We start from the raw sequence: 15,422 nt of genomic DNA, 5'->3' as shown, positions 1-15,422 counted from the left end.
ACAGACAGAATGTAGCATGATATCCCGCTGGAGAAAACAACAGGGGGGGGGGGGTGACATCACTTCCTGTATATTTTATAAACTGTAAGCAAAGACACTGCCTATACTGAGGGGTGGAAGAAGAGTTTTAAATATTAAGCAGGCGCTAACCAGGTCAACCGACAACACTGCTGCTAACTGCTAGACATGCCTACAGTAACTCTGTGCTTTAGTCATAGATTCATAGATGGATAAACTTGACCTCTGGCTCTGTATTTGGTCTGCCTCACCCTCTGCCCCTTCGACAAAACTCTTGTAGATCGTATGTTTCTGGCAAATGTTCCCCCCAGGGTTCAAGTGGTTAACCCATTAAAACCGGGAAAGGATCTGCGTCATTTTAGATTAAATTTCATATATATATATATATATATATATATATATATATATATATATGAAAGAATGAACCATTGTAAAGCGCTATAAAAATGCAATTCATTATAATTCATTATTATATATATTTTTTGGTTGGCTATTAATAAAACACACCCGTGTGAAGTGAGGGGCGCTCTTATCATCGTACCTCATCATGACATAAAGTAGACACTGTCTATTTGCTCAGACACTATGACGTAAAAGTCTTTGCCTGTGGGGCTCCCTGGTACAAAATACTTTTCAGATGGGGGCGGGTTTATGCCACGTAAAATTTGCTTCCATTGTAAAATGTGTTCAAAATTACCTGGAGAATTATTATTGGGACCAAAGGTCGCAGTTAACTATGGAATTGTGCATTTCCCGTCAGTTTGTGTGTTGGTCAGGCACGTGACATCACGTGACATCATCAGGGATGGAGATCATCAATATTAAGCCCATATTATCCCTGATGTCATCAACTCTACATCTGACCTCAAACCCATTGGGGTCTCCATATATGGAGCTGGCCTGTTCTGACATTCCACATGTTGATCCTCTTCAATGTCTCATTTTGAATCATGAATCCTGGTTATAAGAGGACTTTAACATGTGACCTGATCTGATCTGATCCATTAGCACATAAATAGACTCATATAGGCTACTGTAGGTATCATGTATATTTAATTCAGTGTTAACCCATTTAGGACTGAGACCAGATTTCTGTCAGTGGTTCAAACTATTTCATGTCAAGAACCCACAGAATGAGGTGTATTTGGCCGCAGACCCCCATCTGAAAATGTTTTGTTCCAGGGACCTGCTATTTTTCAACAGAATAATAAAATAGTTTGTGTGTGTGTGTGTGTGTGTGTGTGTGTGTGTGTGTGTGTGTGTGTGTGTGTGTGTGTGTGTGTGTGTGTGTGTGTGTGTGTGTGTGTGTGTGTGTGTGTGTGTGTGTGTGTGTGTGTGTGTGTGTGTGTGTGTGTGTGTGTGTGTGTGTGTGTGTGTGTGTGTGTGTGTGTGTGCACCTAATGGTTTCCCAGATTGCCTTTAAGCGTACCCATCAGTATGTTCTTTTCCGGGTTTTTTTCCGTCGTTTTGAGAGAATTGTAAAGTGATTTATATTGTATATTTGATAGTTTATCTTATAGTATCATCATATATATAATGCTTTACTATAGGCCTACATTATTATATTTATGTCTTGCCAATTTGTTCTTACTAAACTACAGTTCACATTTCAACAAATGTCTCTAAAAATGGTAAATGGTGCATTTATATAGTGCCTTTATCCAAGGCGCTTTACATAGATTGTGCATTACATTCACCCATTCACACACCGAACAGCACATCAGGAGCAATTAGGGGTTCAGGGCTGTATTTTGCGTGTCTTAAGTACCAGGTCTTATTACCTAACTTGAGTAAACTAAAGACCTGGAGGCGTGATCAATGCCATTTGGCTATTCTGAGTGGCCAAAGAGCATTGATCACGCCTCCAGGTCTTTAGTTTACTCAAGTTAGGTAATAAGACCTGGTATACTTAAGACACGCAAAATACAGCCCCCGGTGTTCAATCCCCGCTTCTGTGAAATACTACAATCTGGCGAATTCGGCCGGACGTGGAGCGTGATATCCTCCTGTGTGATATCCACACTGCATGGAGCGTGATATCTACACTGCGTGGAGCGTGATATCTACACTGCGGCGGTCTGCGGTGTGAAGTGAGAAGCGTGAGGACGCGCTTCAAAGACTGTGGGGGTGATTGATTGTATCCCCCAGCCAAGACCCAGCCCACAACAGCCCTGCCAATCAGGCTCAGCCCTACATTGGCACGGTATAGGTTGCGAGTTGGTTTGGCGAGCGGGAGCAGTGAGCACCGGGTTCAATGAATCCCCGCTTCCGTGTAATGCTACACATGCAACAAATTACATAGATTTGAAACTAAACTAAACATTTCAACCCTACTTTTATTTTCATATAATATGACTGGGGTCCCCCAAGGCTCTATACTACACTCAAAAAAGTAAAACAATCGCCTTGTAAGTACGACTATTAAAAAAAGGTATATTAGCTTAATAAAATCTGTGAATATCACTTATGGGATCCTTTTAGTTGGATATACAATAATTATTGAGTAAAAATCCAACTGTTATTTGTGAGTTAAATTTACATCTATTGTTTTAGTTAATTTCATGAAAATAAATGAGTATATGCCAAACTGGTAATATTGGTCAAATATATATACAAGTCTCAGTAAGTTTCCATCATAATATTTGAGAATGGAGTAATCATACAGATCAGTTTGAAGAAATGTAATTATTACTCATTCCTACCCAATATTATTAGTAGATACGGTATCTACTAATAATATTGGGTTGAAATGATCTAAGATACCCATTAGACACGCCTACCTGCCTCTTATTGGCCAGAGTTCATAACAGCGATGAAAGCCGGACCGATACGAGTCATCCCGAGTGGCAGGCTGGCAGCCATTACAAAATTTACAGCAGAAGCAGCAGCTGAGCCGCGCCACGCAAGTGAAGTTACAAGAGAAGTTCTCCTTCATGGTAAGTAGCCAGCTATCAAATGTTAATTAAATGTTGACCGTGTCTTCATACTTTTTTTTTGGACCGGACTAAAGCCATGGTTTACATGACGCTCGTATAGGGCTAGCAAAACTAACAACTGTCAAGACTAAAGAGTGCATGCTAATTTTCATTCAGCCCCACCATAACGTAACGCCTGTGGTCGTCGACACTATACACATAAACTACACATGTTTCAGCCATGTACATATACACAATATCGTGTTAAAATGCATAGAATAGCCTACACATTATTTGCGAGGGAAAGTTCGCGCCGAACGGGAAGGGCTCAGGGCTGCATGGTAATTGTAGTTCATTTGACTTACGATTGTATGTATGGCTCACTGAAAGAACTATCAAAATGGCCGCTATAAACGCGGACTTATTTATTATGTTGAATTCTATGCTGTAATACTAAACTAAACATGCTTCATCTATACAGTAAACGTTAGACGATAAGCTTGTTGTTTTGCGGTGCCTGCGTGCGGTTCATGTTTTACGTAGACCAGCAGTATAGGCTATAGGCTTGAGCTTTTAGAAATATTACTTTTGCTAAGGGGGACATAGACCAACAGGGGAGCCCACGACGGGACGGACGGCCGCGACCGGGCGTCGCTTAACGGGGGAGGATCATGAAGAAGTGACGCTGAGGAAGCGACGCCATGGGCCGTCGGAGCCCCCCCTAACCGACCGCAATAGGCGGAACGGGCTGGCGGGGCTGCGATATTAAACATTTTTCAGGGAGAACTCTTGGGGCCTCTACGCAGCTGCGTAGTTTGCGGTAGAATGCGGTGAATAAATCTGCAGGCAGGGTCAGACAGTGCAATTACATGTGGACATTGTCATCCAACACAATCATTGGAATTATAAACTGCATGTAACGAAATGCATTTAGATCAGTGCTAAATGTCTGTTAGCAAAAGTAATCATTCTAAAAACTCAAGCCTGCTTGTGAGCTTGTAGATGAGCTATATTTCCACATTTATGTTTTTAAAGTATACGGTGTAAAGTATACAGTTTAATGTTGGTTAATGTTTGTTTTGTAGACTGTTGAATAAATCACTGCAGCCAAGAGCCAACATCAGACAGAGTGGACATTGTCAACTATAGCCTGTAAGTCCAGTATCATTAAGGCATTTTATGTACTAGCCTACTACTAGCCAACTTCTTATGCTGCAATCACACTGGCAGATGCAAAAGATACAAAGCTACAAACATTGGCTGTATCTTCATGTCGCTCACTTCCATTACAAAATAATAGTAGACTAGACTGTATCTTTGCATCTGTCCGTGTGACTGTGATCGCAAGATTAGGTATTTGACTATTTATGGACTAAAGTCCTGTATAAAAATGTATGTTGCTTTGTCTGATCATGTGCATGTCTGCATATTTGTCTGTAGACTCTGTAGGCATCAATGTCTGGCTCCTTCTCTGTTTGATTCTCCTTCCCTGCTGCTGCCAACAATAAAGCCTCACCACTGCTTGACCTGGGTTCCAGGAGGTAACAACCGTAAAAAACACACACAATGTATTCATAATTTCATATATACATCGTTGCTGTTGGGCAGAAACCTCATATCTCCATATTTCAACGTTTGATGTTTTGTCACCAATACTACAGTGTCTGCACAAAAGTAACAATAAATAGCCGGTCTACAAGCTCACAGCATGTCTCATTGCGTTGTGTGCATGCTTGTAAATCTGCTATTTCAGCTTTTTGGGGGTTTTAAACTATTAGTCTTTCTGTTGCATTTATAAATATTGAATCAATGAAAAGTATTGACAAGAGCTAAGGATTGAACAGTGTGCCTGATGGGAAATTAACAGGGTTTCATTTTTGTGTATTTAGTCTTATTTTCTACTGTCCATGTCTTCCAGCTCCACCTCAACTCTTTGTCTCCCGGTATGCTGTCCTCTCTGCCTCCCGGTGGCTGTCCCCCAGGGCCAGGCATCTAGACTCATACAGACAGCAATTGAACAGTCTGGACAAACAAGTGACTGGATACCTTACTGGTACGACACTGTTTAATAATTGTTTTACAACCTTTCTATACAGTTATTCAACTATATTCCTGAAACATTGTGTTGCAGATAGTATTCATTTACCACTGCGTTGTCTGCTCGCTTAAAGTAGCAATAAATAGCCGATCTACAAGCTCACAGCATGTCTCATTGTGATGCGTTGTGTGCATGCTTGTAAATCTGCAATTTCAGCTTTTTGGGGGTTTTAAACTATTAGTCTTTGTGGCATTTATAAATATTGAATCAATGCAAAGTATTGACAAGAGCTAAGGATTGAACAGTGTGCCTGATGGGAAATTAACAGGGTTTCATTTTTGTGTATTTAGTCTTATTTTCTACTGTCCATGTCTTCCAGCTACACCTCAACTCTTTGTCTCCCGGTATGCTGTCCTCTTTGCCTCCCGGTGGCTGTCCCCCAGGCATCTAGACTCATACAGACAGCAATTCAACAGTCTGGACAAACAAGTGACTGGATACCTTACTGGTAGGACACTGTTTAATAATTGTTTTACAACCTTTCTATACAGTTATTCAACTATATTCCTGAAACATTGTGTTGCAGATATTATTCATTTACCACTGCGTTGTCTGCTCGCTGCCTTATATGAACACAGCTGCTTCAATAATTCTTCCCTGTGTAATATTTTGATCCTTGAGGAGGATAATTAAAATGTTGAATCATTGAGATTTTACAGTTGGGACTCAGTAGATGTAGTTTATCAGTGATATGGATTTGAGTGGTGCCTGACGGCTCCAACTGCTATGTCCATATGTATGTCCTGATGAGTACGAATTGGGGTTGATTGGGCTGATTCAGGTCACACACACAGCAGCCATAGTACAGTGTACAGTACGAGTTATACTGTAGAGTATGAGTTGTACAGTACAGTACGATGCATATAGTTGCATCGCTCAGTTCACACAGGTGTGATTTTTATAGATTAGTTGGTATGACAAATATTAGTCAAACTCATTTTTGAAAGAAACATTACATCAGTCTGTTGGTTCCCTGTTAACACCTAGTGTATCTCTTCTAGATGAGCGTCAAGGATGTAAAGGAGAGATGGCTGGCCTTGTTTGATGCTTCACAAGTGAGTAAATTGGATTCTTGTAGCAGGGTTCAACAGAAATGACATCCTGCATGTGACACACATTTACATTGTATTTAACCAATTGTACCCATTCCTGGAGCAACAGTGGTGGAAAATGGATGTACAAGATCACAATGTGTTTTGTTTTTCTCCCTTCCCCTCATCTGTTTTTCAGGTCAGCGCAGAGTTCAAGTTGATCACTACAATGAAGCTTGAGCCGAAATTCATGGAGATGTTGGACCTCTACACACCTAAACTGGACCTCTACACACCTAAACTGGACCTCTACACACCTAAACTGGACCTCTACACACCTAAACTGCTGTCCATGTTCCAATCTAAGAGAGGTGCTGTAGGAGAGCCACATCGGGCAAAGAAGAGTGCTCTGCTTCAGGTAATAAACCATTTAGACCTGAGGATGATTCTTAAAAACGGCTTCTAAATCAGAAAATAGCAGATATGCAAGCTCACATTGCATCTCACTGAAGTCTGTGAACTTGCAGATCTTCTATTCTCGGTATTCATTCACTTTAAAAAGCTAGAACAAAGTTTGTGTTGTAATTTCCTTGACATGTTGTAACTTCACATGCGGGTGAGAAATGTTCCTCATTGACTTCCACTGTAGTATCTTGCCTGTAACGCAAACCTGTCAAATGTCCTAGATCAGTCCCATTAAGTTAATTACGATCACTTACTTTAGATACTAATGTATCCTAAACAGTCATCACTATGTCTCTGTCCTGTCCATTCCCTGATAGACGAAATGCATGTCTTAATAGTCTTGTCAGTACTAAACCCCTCTTATTCCTAAACTTCTTTGCTTTTTTACTATTTTGAAAAACATTTTTGTTCATTTAGATTGGCTAGTTGACCAATTTTGTTTTTCAAAAGAGTAAAAAAGGCAAAGAAGTTTCGGGATAATGTGTTTAGCACTGGTGGAAATGGGGCCCTAAATGCTAAAACTGTGTGCAGACAATTGAAACGGTAGACTTTAAAGTTGGTAAACAAAAGCCCAGCTTGAATGTGCAAAGTAATGCATTGTATTAAGGATAAAACTTTGTCTGCAGAGTGGAAACCCCATACAGCTAACCAGAGGAATCGTGATCAAGTGCCTCATCGACCATCTGGGAGAAGAGCCTGGTGCCCTGATCAAGGACGTTGAAGTTAGTAAAATAAAGTATTTAACAATTTGTAGTTTTAACTAATGTCATCATCATGGCTAATTGTGAGACAATATCTCAAACGTGCCAAGAACGGCAGAGTGAGGAGCTTGTTTTGTGAGAAAGTGTCCAGAGAATCAGGTTGTGAGATGGCATGTCTAGTGCTACTGCAGTTCAGACATGTGTTCCTACATACTAAGTAAGGTCACGATACACTCAGGTCTGCACTGCACATGGATACAAGTTCCATAGCAGCATAGACGGCAGCATGTCTTAATTATGGAAGCATGTTGTACAGCAAAAATAGCAGATCTACAAGGTCACAAATTGGCAATAGAATACATGTTTACAAGCTTCTTCCATGAACATGGATGGTCTCAATCTGGCCTCAATCTGTGATTTCTTCAACTGGTTGGCAGCAAACGTTTTCAATTGCAAACTCAAGACACTGACGGAGGTCCCACCCAGAGCAGGGAATTGTGCAACAGTAGTAACTGTTTAGAATGATAATACCGTGAACATCATCATTACGTTTTCATTCATGAGATTCTATTTTTACAATGTGTGCAGGATGCTGGTGTCGATGTAGAAGAGGAGTTGTCGGGGGAACTGATGACTATCTACAGTCTGCAAACTCAATCACCAGCTGCTGATGTAGGTATTGTTATTGAGGGCATCCCTGTCCTCAACAACCTCGGCGATATTAGCAGAGCCTGCTGCTATCTCCTGGGACTGACCTACGTGTTTGACTTGAAGTACCCCAAGAAGTTCAAATACATCTTGGAGGTTTTTCAAAAGGTACTGCTTGGACTAGACCCTCAACAGCTTACACCCAAAGTGCAGACACTGAAAAACTGTCTGCTTGGCTAGTGTCCTGACTGACAACTTCAGTTTGAATGTTTTCAGTGGAAACAGATTAGTAGGGAACCACATCACATACGACACTGACTGATACTGCACTGTTCAAAAGGAAAGCCTATTGTATAAAGCATACAGCAGCATGTCAGATCTGTGCGTCTGACAGACTTGTTTTGAAGTGGAGGTGCTTATGTGTACACGGTGCATATAGCCAATTAGAATGTATTAATCTGTACAAACCTCACCGATAGACAGTAAAACGTTATTTTTATTTTTTCTATATTAAGAAATTCTTCCCCATTTGACCTTCCTGCTTTTTCTTTTTTTTTCTTATACAGTAATGGGTTATTGATTGCTCCAAGCACATTACTTTAAAAACTAACATTTGTTGCTTAAAGGGCCACAGTTCTTTTATACTTAATGTTCATTTGTCTGGGTCTTGTTAAATAATGCTTTTGGGGTTCATGTTTTTCGGTGCTGTACAATTTTACAACTACACCAGGTTTTAATTGTATGCGTGTTGGCTGTTGACCAACTATACTTTCAATATGGTGTCTGCATGTGACCATAGATGAATGTTTTCAAAAAAGAATGGCAGCTATTTTTGCTATGATGAAGTAGCCTATCAAATTGTGTGTGTGTGGTATAGATAATCAAATTGTGTTTTCAGGTGTGTGCGCATGTTTGTAGATCGGCTAATTTGGGTGCTAGACACCGGCATGCAGGCAAATTAATTAACCTAAACCTAAAATGTTTATGTCAAGTATAGTGTGACGTGTGTGTGTGTGTGTGTGTGGGGGGGGGGTAGACAATCAAATTGTGTGTGTGCGTGCGCGACTGCGCGTGTGTGTATACGGTATAGTTTCGGTGGGACACCGGCAGGTAATTCATTAAACCCAGCCTTGACTAAAAAAAAAAGTCAAATGACCATCCTATCATGTTTGTCCTCTCAACTATAGTGTGCGTGGACTTTTGTTTTGTTTTATTTACCTGCCATAGTAGGAAATGTTTAATGTTCTTAAAATGTATTTGCTGACATTGTAATTTGCACATTGTTTCGTGTGGCCAGACTGTTTCCTCCCATACAGTATGTGAATGTTTAATACTTGAATGTTCACTTTGGTCAATTAAAAACGTACTTATCTGTATAATTGCATTGTGTATTCTCTTTGACAAAGGTAAATACAGAATTCCTTTTTGATTAAAATACTATGAGTTGAATACAGTTAAAATATTGAGTAAATGTAACGCATATATTTTATTAAATCATACACTCGTATATAGTTAAATCAATCTATCAATTTCAATCCCATATACTCAAATTTATATGTAATTTTAACCTAGGTTTTCTAATGCATATTAAGTTTATCTACTCAATTATTGTCATTTCAAGGTGCTAATGCATATTAAGTTTATCTACTCAATTATTGTCATTTCAAGGTGCTAATGCATATTAATTTTATCTACTCAATAATTGTCATTTCAACCTGCTTTAATATATTACTTGCACTTACTTAATTTTTAAGGTAGATTTTACTTGATTTCATAGCAGTCAAGTTTACTCGATAATTAAGGGTGTAAAAATGATTCACCAATATATTTGGGTAGATAGTAGTTTCTGTTTTCTGAGTGTAGGTCCGCTACTTTTTCCATCCACACCAAATCTGTTTGCCAAAATAAAGTGTGTGGGTGTGTGTGTGTGTGTGTGTGTGCACGCGCGTGTGCGTGTGTGCATGTGTGCATTCATGTGTGCGTGTGATTATTTACAGGCCCACACCTGTGTGTGTGTGTCTATTCTTTCCTGCCTTGATTTATTTGAAGTGTTATTCAGCCCAAACCAGCACACAAGAAAAAAGGGAAAAAAACTGGCTAATTATAACTTGCTAAAATGAACTCACCTCTCATAAGGCCATGAGGAGGTTTAAATGTTATGAGGTGGTCTCCTCTCTGTGGACAACTTGACGTGCCCTCTAGCAGGCGTTTGGTCCAGGCCTGGTGGTCCAGGGATCAGTGTGGGGTTCTGGTCAGAAGGTCCAGGTGTCCAGTTGGTCCAGGCTCAGGGACAGATGAGGCGCGTGTCAACCCTATAACCCTCGGTCCAGGCTTATGGGTCACAACTTGAGGGAGACTGCAGGGCCGAGACGTCGTTGGACACAATTCAGGCATTCAGCGGATGCTCTTTAGCCAGAGAGACTTACAAGTACAGTAAAAAGCGAGGTCACTTTCTTAATATAACCTCTTCTCTTCTCTTCTCTTCTCTTCCTCTCTCTCACTGTGTTTGTTTGTGTGTGGGGTGCGTACATGCGTTTGTGTACGTGTGTGTGTTATTTAGATGAATGGATGTCTGCTTGTTAAATCATTCAGTGTCCTTCGGCCTGCAAGATCACATGACACACACACACACACACACAACTGCTGCTCGTTCACAACTTAACCTACTGACGAAAACAGACGCACAACATACAGTACAACACAGTGCTACATCTTTTTCCAACTATGTTATGGCCACTAAAGTGTTGTATGGGTTTATTGTTTTGATTTATTGTCCTGGTTATTGTAAATGTGAAGTGTTTGTATTTTTGGGATTAAGGTTATTACACACTGGCGAATACTGAACTGGTTTAAATACTGCATGAGGTATTAATCACTGATCTAATCAGTCAGATTAGATCTGCACCCACAGATTTAAAACCCTGAGGTTTAAATGTCTCACATTCAGCGATCTATTGATACCAAGGCACCTACCTCATCTATTGCTTATTGTTTGTCATGTTTGTGCGCATTGTTTTATTAAGGCACCATGAAGCCAAGTCTGAATAGGGGGCTTGAGTGCCTCAGTGTATATGATATATTTTTTCTATGCTGGCCTAACTTTTTGAACCTTTTCATGGAACAAATGACCCTGATATTCTGATATTATTTATGCATGTAAATGTATTCAAGGACTCTGATGTCTACTAGTATTTATTATGTGTCTGAATTGGTTTAAGGTTGCACTTTTGGTACATGTTGGCTATGTAGTAATGTTTGATCACATGGTACAGACTACAGACCAAGTTGTCTCACCTATAGGGAAGGTGTCACTTCCTGTGTTTGTAATTGTTGCATTCATGAAGGCTTGAGGGTCGAACGTCCGTTGTTGCTGCTCTGCAGCTACCATGCCAACTCTTATAAGAATAAAGAAAGTGCCTTAAAACAAGAGTTCCGTGAGTGCTGGTGTTTTCTCTTTTAGAGATTACTTAGATGAAAATCACGAGAAAATAAATCTCATAATATAGTTCATGGTTTTGGACGGCATAGTTTGTCTCAAAAGTCGCAAAAAAGCAGGTCATGGACCGAGAGATGATTCATGTGAGAGATGTTGCTGAGTTCGTGCTATTCCTGAGGGGTAAAGTCAATAATCCTAAAGTAATGCCACAGAGAAGTGTACATATTTGATTTCACACGGTGGATCTCCTTACAGTAGACACAGTAGACACACCTGAGGCGATATGAACCCTAATGTGCTCCCTCCTTCTCGAAAAAGTTGAATCAAAAGTTTCATTTTCTTCCTTCCTATACAAAAAGTGAAACTTTCATATAAGATAAGATGAGATCTTTATTTATCTTTATCTTTATTGTCACTGTATGAGACATACAACGAAATGTCGTTTAGTGCTACCATAACACACAGTAGTAAAAAAAGAATGAAAGAAACACTGATGGGGCAACTCTTCATGGCATAAAACTGTTAGTCCGTCATAGTCCAGTCCAGTCATCTCAATCCATTAATAAGAGCACTATAATGCACCGTTAAAAATAGTAAAATACACCAATAAAATAATAAGTAGATAAAATAAGGGGGACCGGACCACACAATCACAAGATTAAATAGATGGAACAGAGTTCAAACCCAACCTGCCCCAACCTTGTGGAATGCCCTCCCTGAGGCACTCAGAGATGCCCCCACCCTCCAAACCTTCAAAACCACCCTCAAGACCCACCTCTTCAACATTGCCTTCCCTAGCTTTTTCACTGTCTTTTAATGATTTTTAGCTTCTAGTGATTATTTCTAAGTAGTTTTTATTTGTGTTGTTCTCTGTAAAGACCCCCCATGTAAAGCATCTTTGGGTACTCAAAAAAGCGCTATATAAGTTTGAGATATTATTATTATTATTAAAGTTCATGTGCAAATTCATCATCCATAGGGGGACCACGGGGGATTATACTATATATTATTGCACTTTCCCATATGGTCTATGTCACGGGGCAGCCCGTGCCCTATACACACACACACTGATTAAGGACATTGCACGCACGCACACACCACACAGACTGTGGGGAGTGGGGCAGACAGGTCCTATCATATAATGTCAATACTGTTGATGTATGCATTTACATGATGTACAAATGAATTGATACACACAGGGAAAACAGGCAGTTTATTAACCTGTGTGTTTATTGTAACTCAGTATTTGTATGGCCTCTCCAGTGCTGCCACTTTAAGAAGGGGGGAAGGTGCCAAGTACTGTTGAGGAGTAGGGGTGTTCCACAATGTCAGGTATCAAAATATGTCTATTATCTGGGGAAAGGAATGTAACCCCATATGATGTATAGTCTAAAATAGAACATCTAGGTATGGGGTTACTTATTCAGGTTCAGCTGATATCTGTGAGCTTGTAGATCAGCTGTGTATATTTAATTGCTTCTCTGTTGGTGGTAGGATCCTCGCCTATAAAGGAGAGACTGCAGGCAGAGCTAGTCAGTTACTCAGTTTGGCTCGGGCAGGCATCATGCTGACATCCCTGTGAGAGAGCTGCTAGGGCCCATGTCCTGGGCGTAGCCTAGTGCATTTTGTAATTTTTCCTTTGTTGAGTGTTAAGTATTTTTGAGTTTGTTGTTTTGTATTTTGGCCAGTATTATTTTTGTTGTTTGATTTTTCTGTTGAGAATATCTGCACTGGAGCTGGAGCTTGGAGCAATAAAAACCATCAAAAAGCATCGCTGACTGTTTTTGGAGCCTTGGCCCTCGGGCAACTTTACAGTCTATATTGCACCAGTTAGGACAGAGTCATATTCATATGCGTGTGTGTACGTGTGCGTGTATGTGAACCGAGCAGTGTTTTCACTGTGTACGTGTGTGCGTGCGCGTATTGTTTTCACAGCCTTTGGGAAAAAAGCTGTTGGACAGCCTGTTGTCAATGCATATATATATGCATATATTCTCAATGCATTGTGCATGAAGTGAAAAAAAGCTGTAATCCTGGGCACTACTTTCCCTCTGCCAACCTGGGGGGAGCCCCGAACTGAGGTGCATGCTTCCTTAACCCATTTTGGGGCAGAAACCCCTTTTGGTGTTTTAAGCGTTACGTTATACTTATCTATTGAAAAATAGCAGATCTACAAGCTTGTAGGTCTGCTATTTTTGAAAAGTCGTGAAAACGTGGAGCAAATCTTTGAATATATATTTCAGAGCGAACATTTTTAACTAAAATATTTGCTTATGGGATATTTTGAGATGGGGGTCCGTGGCCCAATAGAGGCCTGGGGGTTAATAACATAAAACAAGAAAACAAAACATAGATGAATAAAGTAAATTACTGGTAATAATAAAGGAACATTACATAGTGAACTCAATTAAAACAGGTACAGTTGATATTTACCAACGTTGATATATCAAGTTGAAAGCGATATAGAGAAGGAAGAGAGCTGTACTTTAGTGAAGTCTGTAAGGTGTTCCAAGTGTGTGGGGCAGCGCACTTGAAAGCAGATTTTCCAGATGTAGTGGAGGCATGTATTGTCTCAAGCATCAAATAATCTTGAGAGCGTGTATGATAAGAAATAGTTTTCCATTGTAAAAGAGAATTAAAAATGTAATGCAACATTTCACTCGTCATTGCGCGTCCACAGGCACCCCTTGGGCGGCACAGGTAAAACATTATTCTTTACAAAGCTCAACCATTGTGTTAAAGACGGTGCAATGCTGACGATTTGAGCTCAAACAGTGTTATATAAGCGGGACTAAGATCATGGTTTGAAGCAGGACGTATACATCGACTGTTCAGCTTTGACCCATCAACATGGCCAACCTCCGAATCCTGTGTGTCCTCATCTGTGAGTATAGACTCTACAAAGCCTATAGATGGATTCAGAAACGGGTCTCATGTATTTCCTGTAGGCGGAGACGACATATCTGCGGTGTAAACTGGCAGGTCTTCTACGACATTGAATGGTAGAGTGACAATACCATTCAATGTAGCAGAAGACCTGCGAGTTTACACCGCAGATATAAATCGCTCACAATCTACAGATCTACCCGCTATTTTCAGCATGCAACCAAGTGTAAAATGACTTATACTGGATCTCTTGTCCACTAGTCCCTTCCTAACATTTTAGTCTAGTTTTTATTTGTTGACGAATTTGTCAGTATATTTAGTCTTAGTTTTTTAGTCATCCTGGCTTAGTTTTCATTTAGTTTCCATTTAGTTTTCGCCAGTGGAAAAGGTAGTCGACGAACATTTTTCGTCGACGAAATCAACACTGCTTTAAACGCCAAATCAAATGTGTTCACATCTGTCTCCTGAAGACGCGTGTTTGAAGCCTGTACTGGACCGCAGCCTCCAGACATAAAAATGGATGATTTGTACTATATTACTGACCTGGTGTTAAATTCGGTGACTAAAAAACTATGACGGAAAATGTTGTTTGACTGCCTTTTTTCACTGACGAAAACGAAATGAAAACACACTGACTAAAACTATGATTTTTGAATGAATTTCGTCAAACAAATAAAAGCTAGACTATAGGGAGGGACTAGTGGGGATCAGAGAACTGTGAGCATGCTTGTGTATTATTTATTTGACACATCTTGTGTTGTGTTTTTCAGTGCTGGCTGCTGTGTGCTGGGAGGCTAACGCGAGCGGTGAGTACACACATTGATTTTATACACAAGTTTAATGTTTGTTTTAAAAACACCATTGACAATAAAGGGAAAATTTACAGGAACTGCCCATAGATCCGAAGTCCCGTTAGTCCGAACATGCATTAAGGAACATTAATTGCCATTAGCAATACAGATAATTTTATGTTTGTTTGTCACCCTATCACCATTACATCACCTAATCATAGCAACACGAGTTAGACTTTAATATATTAGCGCCCCTCACTTCACACGGGTTTGATTTTTTATATTACATTACATTTATTTAATTTAGCCGTAATTAGAGAACAAGGACATTGACATATGTAATATCAATATGTCAGTTTTATATTGAATTAGAAAATTGTCCATTGTGGTAAAGGAATTCAGAGATATAACCGTGTGTGTGTGTATGTGTGTA

At 39.9% G+C, this 15,422-nt stretch overlaps 1 protein-coding gene across 1 annotated transcript; it reads left to right on the top strand.

The window, feature by feature from the left end:
* Nucleotides 1-4,905: 4,905 nt before the first annotated feature.
* Nucleotides 4,906-8,882, top strand: LOC310869183 (uncharacterized protein). Its single transcript, XM_083779793.1, has 6 exons — nucleotides 4,906-4,967; nucleotides 5,351-5,460; nucleotides 6,033-6,086; nucleotides 6,262-6,480; nucleotides 7,154-7,249; nucleotides 7,817-8,882. The coding sequence occupies exons 3-6, from the start codon at nucleotides 6,033-6,035 to the stop codon at nucleotides 8,114-8,116; spliced, it is 669 nt and encodes a 222-aa protein (XP_083635919.1). The 5' UTR covers nucleotides 4,906-4,967; nucleotides 5,351-5,460; the 3' UTR covers nucleotides 8,117-8,882.
* Nucleotides 8,883-15,422: the final 6,540 nt, after the last annotated feature.

This window comes from Protomyctophum parallelum, assembly GCF_964188405.1.
Source record: "Protomyctophum parallelum genome assembly, chromosome: 1".
Classification (NCBI taxonomy): Eukaryota; Metazoa; Chordata; class Actinopteri; order Myctophiformes; family Myctophidae; genus Protomyctophum; species Protomyctophum parallelum.
This window is presented reverse-complemented; position numbering and strand designations above follow the sequence as displayed.